This window comes from Falco cherrug, chromosome 1, assembly GCF_023634085.1.
Source record: "Falco cherrug isolate bFalChe1 chromosome 1, bFalChe1.pri, whole genome shotgun sequence".
Taxonomy (NCBI): domain Eukaryota; kingdom Metazoa; phylum Chordata; class Aves; order Falconiformes; family Falconidae; genus Falco; species Falco cherrug.
In genome coordinates this window covers 106,529,075-106,543,512 of record NC_073697.1, presented here as the reverse complement: position 1 = coordinate 106,543,512, position 14,438 = coordinate 106,529,075, and the positions used below count along the sequence as shown (strand labels likewise).

Genomic DNA, 14,438 nt, shown 5'->3' with positions numbered 1-14,438 from the left:
GGGGAGTGTAAGAGCCATCTAAAGCCTATCACTGAAAACTGGACTTAAAAGAAGGCAGCTAGGCTGATACAGTTCTGTCTAACCTTTGGGGGATGGGCAGAAAATGATTTGGCTTATCATCTGGAGCATTGATGCTTCCCGGTTGATCCCAGTCCTGGAAGTGGGTTAGATCCACCAGAGCAGACGGTACAGTACTCCTGGGCTGCAGCAGTGTTGCTGTTGAGCCTGTCCCCATGGTTCCTCATTCAGGTAAGCAGTGCTATTTGCACTGATGGTATTAATTACAAATGTAAGTGTGCTTTACAGCAGGAGGCAGAGTATTCCAGGCTTACCTCTTAATAATATTCCCAAAGTGACATTTAGAGTGCTTTTTTTTTGCTTTTTTTTTTCCTGTTGCACTGATAAATCGGTGTGCGATGCTGCTCCTTTTCTATTTTCTGACACCGCTTCTCTACTATTCTTAGCAACTAAAGCTATTTCTGTAATGACTAGCTTTGGGAAGCAGAGTTGTTTTCTCCCTGCCTATGAAATCAAGTCTGGCTGCATTGACCCAGGACCAGCAAGCACAAATCTACCAGTCAAACAAGAAAAGCAGTGGCCACTTCCCGCAGTTACCTCTCCTAGTCAAAGATTTGCCTCGGTAACGAAGAGAGCTGGGGTGGGGGTAGCTTTGGTCTTCGGTGTTACCACCCTTCCCATTTCAGGTCACTGCAGAATCCAATGTTTTAGGGGGTTTTAGTCAACTCAAGGAATTCAGCTTTTGCAAGGAGTCATCTTTTTACTAGCTTCTTGCATGTACTGTGTATGTGGCTTGACTCTTGTAGCTCGTGCTCAGTCTGCTGACCAACCCTTTTCTGACGATAGCAGTATTGTACACTGCCCTACTGGTGGTTACTACTAAATTATCTGTTATTTCAACATAAAACCTTCAGGCTTTAATCAGTGGCGGCAAGCTGAGGAAACCAGAGTTGGGGGAAGGTCTGAAGGGTGCTCAGCAGAGCATGCTGCATACTGATGCAGTGCTCTAGCCCGTTTGGTAAATTAAAAAAATGAGTGGTGTTACTTAATGGCACACCAGGCCTCTCTGGTGTGAGCTCACCTCATAAAGAGACCCTGTTACTGTGGTTTTCTGCTTTACTATTAGCAGAAGGACAGTAAAACATTGCAGCTGATGCCAAGACCTCCTCCGGCCATGCCACAGCATACCAAATTGCCACTTGGCCACGAGGATTACAGTGAGCAGCTCTGCAGGAGCACACTTGTGGGGGGCCTCAATTTGTGCAGCCAGTATGATTTTACTAATTACTAAGAAATTGGTTTGCCTCTTTCTAGTACTGAATGTGTATGAAATCATACATGAAAATCTGTTGCTTTAAGGCAAGTTAAGGGTGCCCAGTGAAAGATAACCTCCTCAGCTAGTTATCTGAAATTATCTTCATACTTCTGCACTCTGGTAATGACTGTTCTGGTGGCTGACCTGTCCACTAGAGATGGAGGTTTTCCTTCAGATTGCACAGTGGGATAGAGGTGGAAGCATGGAATTGTGGAGACGTCCACAATTAATATGGCTTGAGAGAGTCAAGATAGTGTGGCCTTGAGTAGATGGGCCAAAGTAGCTAGAGGAGTGGTGCCTTCCTGGGTAAAAACCTAGAGGAGTTAGTTATGGTTGGCAGGATACACTACATTGCGTTTAGATTCACTTCATTTTTATTCAAAGCGGTGTAGGATAGGTTCCTTTCAGCTCCCAGCTGATGGGAAGACCCATTGAACAGCTCACAGATGGTGAGATGTTCCTGCCTCTTCAATGAGCCCAAGTGTCATAGAGTTGCAGATGAATCCTAAAAGTGGGGGAGAAATCTCCTGATTGCTTGGCAGTGTTTCCTCATGTGGTGGCTCCCGCCACCCCTGCTCAGCTATAATGCAGCTGGGAAACTTGGGGAGATGTTTTCAGGGCTACTGGGAGAGGGAGGGGTCTGGTTGGACTTGGGTGGGAGCCTCCAGCTCCACACAGATGCAGGAGATCTTTGGTTCTGGTGTGCATCCCTTGTGACACCCAACATCTGGGAACCACTGGAGGCTGAACTCGTTGGAGGGCGAAATCTCCAACTCACATGGGCAAACCCAGCTGCTACTCACTGCCCGAGACTGTAAGGGATAAAGCTTGTATCAAGTCTTTTTGCCCTTTATAACCCACATATTCTTTACTCATTATTTTTCTTTCAAAGTAAATGCAAAGTTGTTTATACAAATCTCTTTAAAGAGCCCCATTCCATACGGGAAATGGAAGGCATGGTGTTTCGCTTTCTAATACAAACTGACTTAGCTTTGTCCTTTCCTAATACCTTGTTGGGCTTTGGGGCAACTGCAGTTACACAAGACCTTGAAGGATTGCTTTATCTCCATCAGAAGAAGGATGAGTAAGTGTTGAAGAGGTGTAGTGTTAAAGGGATTATATACTGGGAACGAACCAAGTGTGTGCACTACCGGCTTGTAATGTGCCTCTGCTCATACATGCTGTTCCACCCTGTTCTCAGGTTGGGGGTGGGAATGGATGGTGGTAACCACTTGCTCTTCAGAAATGTTTTAGTTAGCTGTTCAGCATACTCAGAAGTCTCCCTGCTGAAGGGAGAAGCAGATAAGACAACTAATATTAGTACTATTAAGGGTCTAAAGCTTTTAATGCAAAGAAGCTTTCAACCCTTTGCTGCTGCTGCCTGGTAACTAACTCATTCTGCAGTCCTTATGCTACATCTTTTCCTCTTGGCACCGAAGTTGGGAGCAGCTTATACTCGGTTGCTAAAGCTTTCCCCTCGGTAACTGAACTAGGATAAGGAAGAGAATCATGGCTACTCAAAATCAGGAGCTGCAATCCTTACAAAGGAGCCCCGGTGTTAAACACCTTGTCAGGATGCTGATTCCCATGGCATTTGTGTGCAGTTACCTGTTGGCTGCATATGCAGTGATAGGAGCTGGAAATAATTTTGTCAGTTACTGCTGGCAACAGGATATAAAATAGATTTTAAGTTATCTAAAATATTAGCGTCTCTGGATTTAAAGAATAAATACATTGTAATGAGATCTCCAGGAGCTACAGTCAGGTGGTTTGTGGTGGTTTTGGTTTTTTTTTTCTCCTTTCCTTGTAAAGTTCAGTGGCAAGTGAATGTGGAAGATAGCCAGACTGCATATGATACGAGATTTTGGAAGCTGTAAAATGAGCATTTCTAGACTAGTAATTAGCATGCCTCCTAATTCCGAGAAAAGGAAATTATTGATGGAGGGGAATCAATTTCAAATTGAGGTCTTTAATTAGAAAAGAGCTGTGGAGCTTGGTGCTGGTCAGTAGGAGGTGGTTAATCCAGATCTGTGGGGAGTAGTTGAGTTTGCACTAGTTAGAGTGAGGGCTCAAGTGTTTATCAGTGTTAGGTCTCTGAAGAAATCTGGATATATATCCATCCCCCCACACCCTCTCATGTTTACATATAGTTCTCCAGGCCCAATGAGCTGAAAATCATCATTATAGGTTTCTTCTGAGCTGGGAAATAATTATTTTCAATGCTGTAGTCCGTGTAGTACTCATGGCTCACTGATTTAGAGGGGTCTGCAGTTCTCAAGGTAGGCACATTTCACACCTTGAAGATTCCCTTTTCTGAACTGAAAACCATGCACAACGCATGCAAGTCTTTGTGCTCAAAGCTTGTGTTGAAGAACCATTTGCCAGCAGTCAGATCAGCTGCTAGGATAAGCTTTTAACTGGCTTCTGCTTGCAAGCCACCTCTTGCCGTGTTTCCCCATGCTGGGAATCTGAAGCTGGAGATTGAAGGTGACTAATGTTTTTTTTCTCTTCTGCTTCTTGTCCCTCCCACCCGTAGCACTGATGCAGGCGATAGCCCCGTGGGCACAACGGCCACCACAAACCTGGAGCAGCCACAAGTCATTCCATCACAGGGCGACCTCCTGGGTGACCTTCTCAATCTGGACCTGGGACCACCAGTGAATGTTCCCCAGGTGTCCTCCATGCAGATGGGTGCTGTGGACCTCCTGGGAGGAGGGCTGGATAGCTTGGTAAGCGGCATCCTCCTTAGCTTCAGCTGACGTGAAATAATTGGAGCTGTGCTTATCTTTGCGAAGCCTTGATCATTTGTGCTCGTAATACTTGGATCACTGAGTTCCCAGTGCTGAGTCCTAAGACTCCCAGAGGATTTAACCAGTGCTATTGTACCAACTTTCAGCAGGTTTTTCCTGCTATAAAATGAGTGTTGCTACATGCCGTAGGATCCCCATGGTTAGTGGATATATTTGTTCCATGCTTTTTCTGTCTGTAGAAGAAAACCAAAAAGTTGTTTGAAGGATGTGAAGTGTTCCACTGCTTTGTAATTGATTCAGGTTCCCTTTCAAGAAGGCGTTTGTTCCACCCAGGTCTCAACCTGGCTGAATTTCGGTGCGAAACTCTCAGGGCTGCTGGCCGTACATAGCCCTGTGTCATCTCATTTGTATATTCTCCAGAGTATGTCATGGTTTAATACCGGTGACATTTTGATTGCGGTTAGGTCAAGAGGGAAGCACTCTGTAGTCTTTCCTGTGCCACAGCTGCTCACAAGGAGGTATTCTAGTACTAACAAGGTCAGGCTCCAGAGTATGAATAATCACACATTGCATCTGCTCTGGGGTGTGAACTGGGCATGAGCTGCAATGAGAGAATCACTTAGTAAGGAGACCGCGGCAGTGGAGAGGAGCTCGGTGCTGCGCTCTTACGCTGGTGGCAGCCAAGCGTTGAGAAGTGGTGAATTTAATAATCAGCCTGGGAGTTGCTCCCATGGGGTGGGCACATGCAGAACCCTAACAACCTAGTGACTTGCCTGCAGGGATAAGAAGCAGTCTGCGTATATTTGCACGATGTAACCTGAGTAAGACTACCCCAGTGAACACAGCTGGGTGGTTTTCAGTCCTGTGGTGGATTTGTCTTGCTTTGGTTTGAGGTTTGGCTTTTAGTGAGCTGGGTTGGGTTGTCTGCATGTCTGGTTTAGGTGTGCTTTCAGTTCTGAGTCAAGCTCTGAATAATAGAAGTAGGAGGCAGCTGGAGGAACCCCAATGCAACAAATCCTTATGTGGCAAAGATATTTTTTTGGGCACTTCATAAGCTAATGAACTGGAAATGATCTAACCCTTAATGGTATTGGTGTTCACAGAGATCAGATGTGCTTTAGCCTCTGTGCCATCTAAACAGCAGTTTGCTTATTTAGCAGGGAGACTGCTTTTATCCTGGGGAGATAGGGGATTAGGGAAATGGTTTAAGCTGGAGCTGCTGGGAAAGCAGACAGTGAGCCCAGAGCGGTGACCTTTGCAGCCTTTCCCCTGCATTGCATGGCGTGCCACTAAGGAACTGGGATTTTTAATTGTGTTAAGGCACTGCAGACGCTGGTGCTGATGTTTGGTGGCTCACAATAGTTAGGAGTTAAATTCCTATGTCTGTACTGTCTTCCAGGCCACTTACAGTAACCCTTTGTTTCTCATTAGTGTCGGAGACAAATAAACAGACACAGCAGGAGGACTAAAACTTGGTTTTGGGGAAACAGTTGTCTCACAGTTTGTATTAATGGGCTTAGCTTAGTGACCTGCTTTGGCAGTAGAGCTGTTGATGTGGTGCTAGGCTTTTACTTAATATTTTTCTGAAACCTTAAGTAAATCCATGGGGTTGTGAAGTGTGACGTAACAGAGTGATCATGGGGAGTAGCTGGCCTTGGGCTGCATGGGCCAGTACTCTCAGCTGAGTTAGTAGCTGGGTTGAGGACTTCAAAAATAAAATCTGAACAGTGATGGAGTGTTTTCCTCCACAAAGCTTTCTGCTGAAGTGCTGTTGCATCAAATGTCCTGTCTTCACCTCATCCCTTGCATGTATAAGTGAATCGTTTCCTGGTAGATCTCTGTATTTCTCTGGCTTTTCCTTCCCTGATGCAGACATTGCGGACGACATGTTGGGCAGGAGTGTTGATCTGTGTGAAGGTAGAAAAGCTCTTCGGAGGGATCCGGACAGGCTGGGTTGATGGCAGAGGCCAACTGAATGAGGTTCACCAAGGCTCAGTGCTGGGTCCCACACCGGGGTCACAGCAGCCCCCGCAGGCTGGGGGCACCGTGGCTGGGAAGCCGCCCGGTGGGAAAGGGCCTGGGGCTGTCGGGCGGCAGCCACTGGAGATGAGCCCCCAGTGTGCCCAGGTGGCCGAGGAGGCTGAGAGCATCCTGGCTTGTGCCAGAAACGGTGTGGCCAGCGGGAGCAGGGCAGTGACCATCCCCCTGTACGCTGGTGAGCCCCCACCTCGAATCCCGGGGTCGGTTTTGGGTCCCTCACTGCAAGAAAGACACTGGGGGGCTGGAGCGTGTCCAGAGCCGGGCAGGGGGCTGGGGAAGGGGCTGGGGCACAAGGCTGATGGGGGGCGGCTGGGGGAGCTGGGGGGGGGGTCATCCTGGAGACCTGATCACTCTCTGGAACTACCTGCAAAGGGGGCTGTAGCAGAGTAGGTGCTGGTCTCCTCTCCCAAGTAACAAGTGACAGGACAAGAGGAAACAATCTAAAGTTGCACCAGGAGAGGCTTAGATTAGATATTAGGAAAGATTTTTTCACTGAAAGGGTTGTCAAGCCTTGGAACAGGCTGCTTGGGGAATTGGTTGAGTCACCATCCCAGGAGCTATTTAAAAGATGTGTAGATGTGGTGCTTAGGGACATGGTTTAATGGTGGACTTGGCAGTGCTGGGGTTGTAGTTGATGATCTGAAGTGTCTTTTCCAACCAAAATGATTCTGTGATAATAAGCCTAATTACTGTGTGAGTGAATGGGATCTGTGTCTTTGTTTGTTGTTGTGGGCATGTGTTTAACAAGTATCAAGCATAGTTAACCCTAACCTGGTATTAGCTAAATTGCTAGGCTGTGCCTCTTGGCTGCATGGCTAGCCAGGGGGACTGGCATTTGGATCTTAGGCTAATATCAAGACACACTTGTGCAGTGCCAAAACCACAGTCTCACCCTGCAGGTACACACATGCCTAACTTCTGTATGTGGTGAGGGGGTGAGATGCGTCCCAAGGTGCCCCCTTCAAGTGCTTTGCAAAACATCAGTGTTTTGCCTATCAGTGTATCAGTGGGCATTCTGGCTGTTGGTGTAGCAATCCCTTCCTCTTTTCCTCTGGATACCTTTCATACTTGCTTTGTTTATGTTATAATCCTGTCTGATTCGTTCCACTTTGAAGTTTCCCCTCTCCATTACTCCTAAAGTCTTCTTTAATGCATCTATTCCCCTGCTTTGTTGGGAAGACTGAGGCTCCCATACTTTTCCATGAACATGGCGTGGTGTGAGCAGTCCTTTTCTCCTCCTCAAACCAGACAGAGTTTACTTTACTTTGAGCCCTTGTGCTACCAGAACGTAACCCTGTTTGGTTGTGGAGGCTGAGGCAGCTGCCTTCCTCTGAGCGTGCTGCTTTGGTCTGTCCTTTCCCGTCCCTCCTGTTGTCTTAAGAGTACTGGAGCTAAGCATGGTTGGGGTCTGATCGAAGGAAGGATTGAATATGCGTTTTTACAACAGGAATTTGTCTAGAGCAATGTTTTTTATGGCGCTCAGTGCTGGAGTTTGTACCACCTCTTGTGTTGATCCCTGTTTTCTGCTCCTCATTAGCAGGTCCCTTTTGGATCTCGGGTGACCTAAGGCTAAGGGGACATAGGGGAACATGAGATATTAGAATGTGGCATGTTCTCTGCATTGTGCCTCTGGCATTATCTCTCGGCCTGAGCAGGGACATAAGTTGCTTTACTGCCGAAGTATGGCAACCCCAAACCCCGTTCCGTTTTCCAAGGAGCTGTCTGATACGTAAAAAAGCCTAAATAAGCCTCTCTGTTACAGTGGAAGAAAATGGTTTGGGATATACTTGAGTCGATGCATGAAATCATGGTCTATTGCTGTGATGGTGAGATTACGTCAGTACTGTGAGCGTCTCAAAGGCAGCTGAAGGTCTGGAAGAGGCTGCTGGCAGAGTCTCAGCCCGTTTGTCACATTCACTCAGTGTCATGTGTTGATCCCCTCTGATACTTGTTGCAGCTCTTGTGTATTTGGTAATCCTTCCTTTTCTTTGGAAGGGGTGTCTGTCTTCAGAGGGATGCTCCTGCAGTGAAAGTCCCAACAGGAGTAACACAAAGATCAACAGCAGCATTAACTTCCACAGCAAATGTCATTCTGCATCTCCATTTCTTAAACTGTGGGGTTTTTTTCTTCCACGCATTTAAATAGAGACTGCATGGTGTAAAACTGGATAAACACCAAATTAATATTGTTCATTTGAATTTATCAGCTTTTATATATAATATAGATATTAACCAGTGAGACTCCAGCTGCTTGACAGGTTAATTTCTTTAGTGAGTAAGTCCTATTGTATCTCTGTAGTGAGTCCTGTAGTTGGAATTAAATGTAACATGCATATTGTGCATGCACAGATGCTGAGCATGTGTTAACAATTAAAAAAAAAAAGGGGGCGGGGGGGGGGAGAAAAATAGCCTTTAGTACAAGAACAAGATACACTTTGTTTGTAACCATAGCTGTATGATTTATGGGGAGCTGTTCTCTAGTGAACAGAGCCAGCACTGAGTCTGCTGTAGGTTGTGCCCCTATTTGCCACCCTGGGCAGATCTTTTTCTTCTTTGTTTTGCTTTCTTTTCTGTGAAATGGTGACCAAGCCCACTGTTACAAAGCTGTTTGAGATCTCCAGCTCCACAGCGTAGTGAGACTAGTCACTAACGTGGGAGAAGCAAAACTTGCTTGGACAGCGGATTGCTGGATGCAGATCTGTGCATGCTGAGAGCTGGAGTTTGGTGCTTTATCCCCTTAAAGCTGGCTCTTAAGTGGCTAAACTTCATGCAGATTATAGCAGCCCTCCAGCTCCTGGTTTACTGTTGATACAGGGCTTTGTAGGATGTCTCTGTGCTGCACTGAGCCAGGGTCATTTTGCCTTGAAACCTTTTTGCGTGTTCATTTGCTCTAAAAATCCATGGGGCATGAGAGCTCCGTGTTGCCTGGCACATTGTGCAAGTTCACTGTGAGCCTGTGCGTTTAACGGGAGCAGGGCACTGTGGCTGGGAGCCAGGGAGGCTGGCTTTAAACCTGGGGGCAGAACAGTAAATCTGTGGGAATGGACAGGCTTGGATTGTCTGTTATGTAAAGATTTTATTTAATACTGTAGGCATTCATCTACAAGAATATTATTGATTCAAGGCTGGCAGCTGGTCACGCTGATTTATGTCATGAAATGTAAAGCTGTTTGATAAACACTGGGTATCTGCAGTTTTCTGTAATACTGGGACTGGTTTGGGCTGTTCAAGGTGGAGCTGTAATCAAGTTGGGTATAGGGGCATCTGACCCCAGGGGTCTGTTCTGCATGATTCGGGGCTGGTCCCACCACTGTGCTTGCTCTTAAGTGTGGTGGAGGGCTGGGACCTGAGCACTAGCTCACTCTCTCCCGTGGGATATCCTGGGCTCCAGGCGCCTGTAGGCTTGACAGCTTGGGGAGAAATGCCTGCTCCAGCAGTCCTGAGTGCCTGCCTGATCCAAAAGGCTGGGGAGCAGGGGCTGCTGGTGTCACTCCCTGTCTGACTGACTGCCAAGTAGAGGATTCAAAGTCTGGCCTCCGTGGCCAATACCCTGGCTTGTTGAGGTTGATTAGGGACTCACCAATGTTTTATAAAAAACCCAAATGTCTACAAAGTTACTTCATATACTCAGAGTAGGAAGCACAGAAGCAACTGCCAGTCCACCCTGCGTGCCAGATTCCTCTCCTGGCTCTGCAAATGACTTGCTGTGTATAATCTTAGGAAAGTTACTTCATTCACCTTTTCCTGGAACTACGGTATGAGAGTGTCTACGTTAGATCAGCCTCAGCATCCATTTATGCAATGGATGTGATGCTTCCCCAGGGTGCTGCTCCAGCCTCTGACAAGGAGCTGAGCATCTCCTTTCATCTGGGCTCTTCTGCTTTGATGAGCTACAAAGGACATCTGTTAGGATTTCTGACAAAGGGCACGTATCCGTTGCTGGAGCAGCGATGATATGGAAAAGGAGCTCTTCTGGTGGGTTGCTCATTCATGTCTGATTTAAGGCTGTTGTTGCTGTAACAGTGATAGGACTGCTAGAGCTTTGTAGAGCTGCTTTTTCACACTTTAGAAAATTAAAATGGTTAGTACTTACTTTGCTAATGGAAATCATTCAGCAAGGTGAAACATTAGCAGTAAGTGCTACTAAAACTGGTGGCTGTGGTATTGGCAGCATGACCCGTCCTCCACCACCTTTGACACAGCTGCCCTTGGTTTGGACAGTAGCCCTTCTGCTCTGCAGGCCTGGCTTGGCACTATGAAAACAGCCACATGAAACGGGCAGCAAACAAGGTGCTGAAAATGCCTCTGTGTGGGCCACAGCGGAGTCTGCAACGAGAGATCTACAGCCCGTCAGGAGGTCAGAAGATGCAGACCATGCATGATCTGTCCTGCAGTTAAGATGTCTCTAACATGATTAGCCCAGATCAAGTGGCCTGCTAGCAGCTGTGCTCAGCATTTCAGTCACCCCCATGCCTGATTCTTTTTAGGGAAATGCCTTGTGTTCCTGGCTGCTGTGTTCCTGAGTGCATGCTCTCATCTAGCTCCTTGAGCTGTGATGCTTAACTCGTGGTTTGGGGTGCAAGGGAGGGAGGGAGGCAGCAGTTGTCCCCTGTTAACCCATGAATTATGTATGGCTCCGTGAAATGTGTAGCTGCTCTGAAAGCCCTGGCTACCCTAAGGATACAAGGCAAAGTAGTTGTGAGCAGTGGTGGTGCAGCTTCTGTCCCTGGCTCCACCCTCCCTGTTATTTTTTGGAGCTCCAAATGCCTCACGTCATGTTGCAGAAGTGATTGTAACCCGTCTGGATCACATGAATGCTTCAGCAGAGTCACTTCATTACGAGCTGCTGTTAAGATGCAAATAAACCCTCCTAATGCAGTAACTCCAGCACTGCTGCACTTCATAAGTCAGCATAACTGCTCACACTGAGTTGAAATTATAGAGCAAATGCTCTATCAACTGCAGAGCAGCTGCAGCACCAGCCAAGCCAGCCAATACGAAGTAAAGACGCCGATGCAGTTTGGGAAGAGGTGCTAGTGCTGTGGTTGCTGATACAGGTTCAAGCCCAGCCTCTTTAAACCCACGTAGCTGCTGGAGTGCTGTCGTGGCAGAATGGCTTGGGAGGGAAGAAAGAGAATTCTTGTTTGAAGAACTTCGTGCATTTGGTGGCCAAGGCGCCCTGTTTGTGCCCTGCTCATCTCCTGAAGCTGGCAGCTCTTCATCATGGACAGAGGCTTTGTGCCCTTCGGCAAGAGCCAAACCTGCCAACTTTGGGCCAAGTTTCTCTTGGCCATCAAGTGGTAGCCCTCGTCCACCCCACCTTCGTTTCATCAGGCGACCATTTCAGCCTAAGCAGGGCTGACAGCTCTGTTAATGTGATCCTCTCCTCCGCGGGGCTGTTGCCTGCTCTCATGTAGGGCAGGTTCATGTTGTCCTTCTGAAAGGAGCAGCTGCCCGGCCATGAGATGAATGGAAATGGTTAACTAGAGCTGCCAGCCCTGGGGAATTGGTTCAGCATCGCTTCACGCCTGACTAATATCTGCTTCTTTCCTTCTGCACTCTGCCTGTCACTCCAGATGGGAGAGGACACTCCGTGGGTAATTGGTTCCTGTTCCCTGTCTTCCTCCTTCCCTCTTACTCACACACATGGCTGTTTCCAAACTCAAAATGATGGAAGAGACGGTATTAAGTTAGGTCTTGGGCATCTTGCAGGAGGATTGAATAAACTAGACCTGTAGTGGCTGAGTGGGGAAAGCATTGGTGCTACAGGAGGGGGACAGGCAAGAAAAATGGAGGGAGGGATTTCTGTGCTGCTGCAATGAGTAGTGCACCCTGGATCTGATGTGGAACTGATTAGTTCTTTATTTAACTTCCCCCCCTTAAATTTCTGTTGAAGTAGATATGTCGTCACATCTCTTTTCACTATGTAAGTAGAGCCGGCTCTGCCTTCAGGGACCTGGTGAAGCTGCTGGCTCCTTGGAGCTTGCTCTGCGGCTTTGTAGTACACATCTGCAGTGCTTGTTTCCAGGCATAGGAGCCAAGAGAGTGGCAGGCTGCTGTGTGCAGTCTCCTCCTATGAGTAAAGCAGGGCTTCAGGAGGAGCCGGTCAGAGCTGCTGGGCACTGGAAAGAGATCTTTTCTACTACAAAGCACAGAGATGCTGGGTGCGACCTAGGAAATGTAAGGAGGCTCATGGTAAATTCTCTGAGCCAGTGAGGTTTTTTTCTCTGCCTTGTAGGGGGTGAGAGCTGGAATGTCGACTCAAGACAAGCAATAAATCCAATTTGTACTTTCCCCCAAAGGCCTGACAGCTAGGGAAAATGTAAGACTTGTGGATAGCTTGAGGAACCCCAGTATGTCATTCCTTCCCTCCTTCACAGTGAGTGAAGATACACAGATATCAGCGTACGGGTTTCTTCAAGGTTGGATTCCTAGCCTGCAGCTTCTTATGATGCATGTAGTACGAAATAGTAAAATAGTTAACATCTGGCTTGATTATGCAGAATTATTCAGTCATTGCCATAATATCCTTTGTAAAGTGCTTGCTGCTTGATAAGCCAGTCTTTCTCCTGCATACAATAATGTTTGGAAATGAACTGGATTCTTCACCTTTTGTCTTTTCCTCTGGACTTCACTGCCTGTCAGTATAAAGTGTGAAGTTCATCTGTGTGCGAGACTGAATAGGGATGAGGCGTAATAGTTGCATTTATTACTCCTCAGTGAGCCAGTAACAAGATGTAAATGATCTGATATATTAATCTAAAACATGGCTTGGCTTAAAGAGCAGTCTGTAGAACAAAACTCTGCTCTGCCAGGCTGTTTCAGCGGGGGAGACCCGTCAGTGTAATAAGCTCTATTTTATAAGCTCAGTATTAATTGGATTTGCATCCTCTGGCTGGCTTCCTTTGGTCTGTGACTGATTCTTCTTTTGACTTTGGAATCACTCGCTTTTATCTGTTATCTCTTAAGTCAACCAACAAAAACTGGACTTGCGGAGTGCGCTGCCGTGGGCAGCAAGAGGCTGGGTTGCTGTATGAAGAGGTGGTTGTGGCAGAAGATGGATGTCCCTATAAATTCCTGCCATGACCTCAAGTAGGGATAAACTGCATCTCCCAGAGGAAAAAAGCTCTTAAGGCTTCTTAACAAAAGGCAAATTGCTTGTGATTTTTGCTTCTCTAACACCTACTTGTGGTAGCTAAGGTTGCATCAGGTGGCTCCTGTGGGGACTAGGGGAAAGAGAGATGCCAGGGGATGGGGGGCGATCCAGAGTAGCCCAGGGATTTGTCAAATTTTTGGTTTTTTGAATGTTAGTTATCATCTAGAAGTCACTGTCTTGCAACTTGCCAGCTCTTCTCCAGGCATTTCATCCTTTTATCTGTGCGCCGAGGCGAGCTGTGTTGTTCTGGTCTGCCAGTCCAGCCTTTTCCGCATGGGGCTGGCTCCTACCTCACCCCTACGCTTGCTTCATCCTCCGCGAACACTGTCAGAGTGTGATCCTTGGCTGAATGTAACTAAAAAAAAAACCCTGCACTAGGCAAAAAACCTACTGTAGTCTCTTGAACAAAAGCCTAGGATACAGCTAAGCCTGGAGATGTCTATAGTGAATACCTGCTGCAGATCTGTGCTTGTTTCCTCCTGGCTATCAGTCATCTGTTGAGTGCTTTATAAATATTCACAGGAACGATATTGTACTCGCAAACAGCACTTGTAGCCGTTTTTAGAGTCTGTCCTGATCACTGAATTCTCTCAAGCATATAGAATGGTGTGGATGTTTAAAAAATGGGCTTTATCACTGAGAAGGTGGTCTGGATGCTCTGTGAAGGGGGTTCGTGGCAGGCTGGTTTCTAGGTGGGCTGCAGGGTGGTTTGGCAGAAGGGCTTCAGAGAGGATTTTGTGTTTATGGAGGGTTGCGCGGGTGGTACACAGTGGCTATTTCAGTCGCCTCAAACCATAACTGTATAGCTTGGCAGAGATGGTTACTGAAATATCCTAGTGCACTGTAAGGTCTCTTTACTTTGAGTGGCCCATTAGATGATGAAGCTGGATTTTTTTTTTTTTTTTTCCTGTCTAAGGGAGAGGAGCATCTTCAAAGGGAAGACAAAGCCCAGCTATCTGAGCTGTTGCAACAGCCGGCATGTATCCTGTTCTCTTTCTTCCTTGTTACTGAAAAGAGCTGGATGTCGGAGGAATGTAGCCAAAATGCATTGTGTTTTCCCATAGTTCATAGCTGTTCACTAGAAAACTAAAGCTTTCAGGAAGCGAGCTTCCTGTCGGTTTTATTTTTATTCCATTTCACACTTACCCCACTGGGTTTT

General features: G+C 47.0%; 1 protein-coding gene across 2 annotated transcripts in view; it reads left to right on the top strand.

The window, feature by feature from the left end:
* The window catches only part of AP2B1 (adaptor related protein complex 2 subunit beta 1), an 80,610-nt gene that overhangs the window by 40,046 nt on the left and 26,126 nt on the right, over nucleotides 1-14,438 (top strand). For both annotated transcript variants that reach the window (XM_055715604.1, XM_055715596.1), the window contains exon 14: nucleotides 3,870-4,062. In XM_055715604.1, the coding sequence (XP_055571579.1) occupies nucleotides 3,870-4,062 (193 nt within the window). The remainder of the gene's footprint in view (nucleotides 1-3,869; nucleotides 4,063-14,438) is intronic.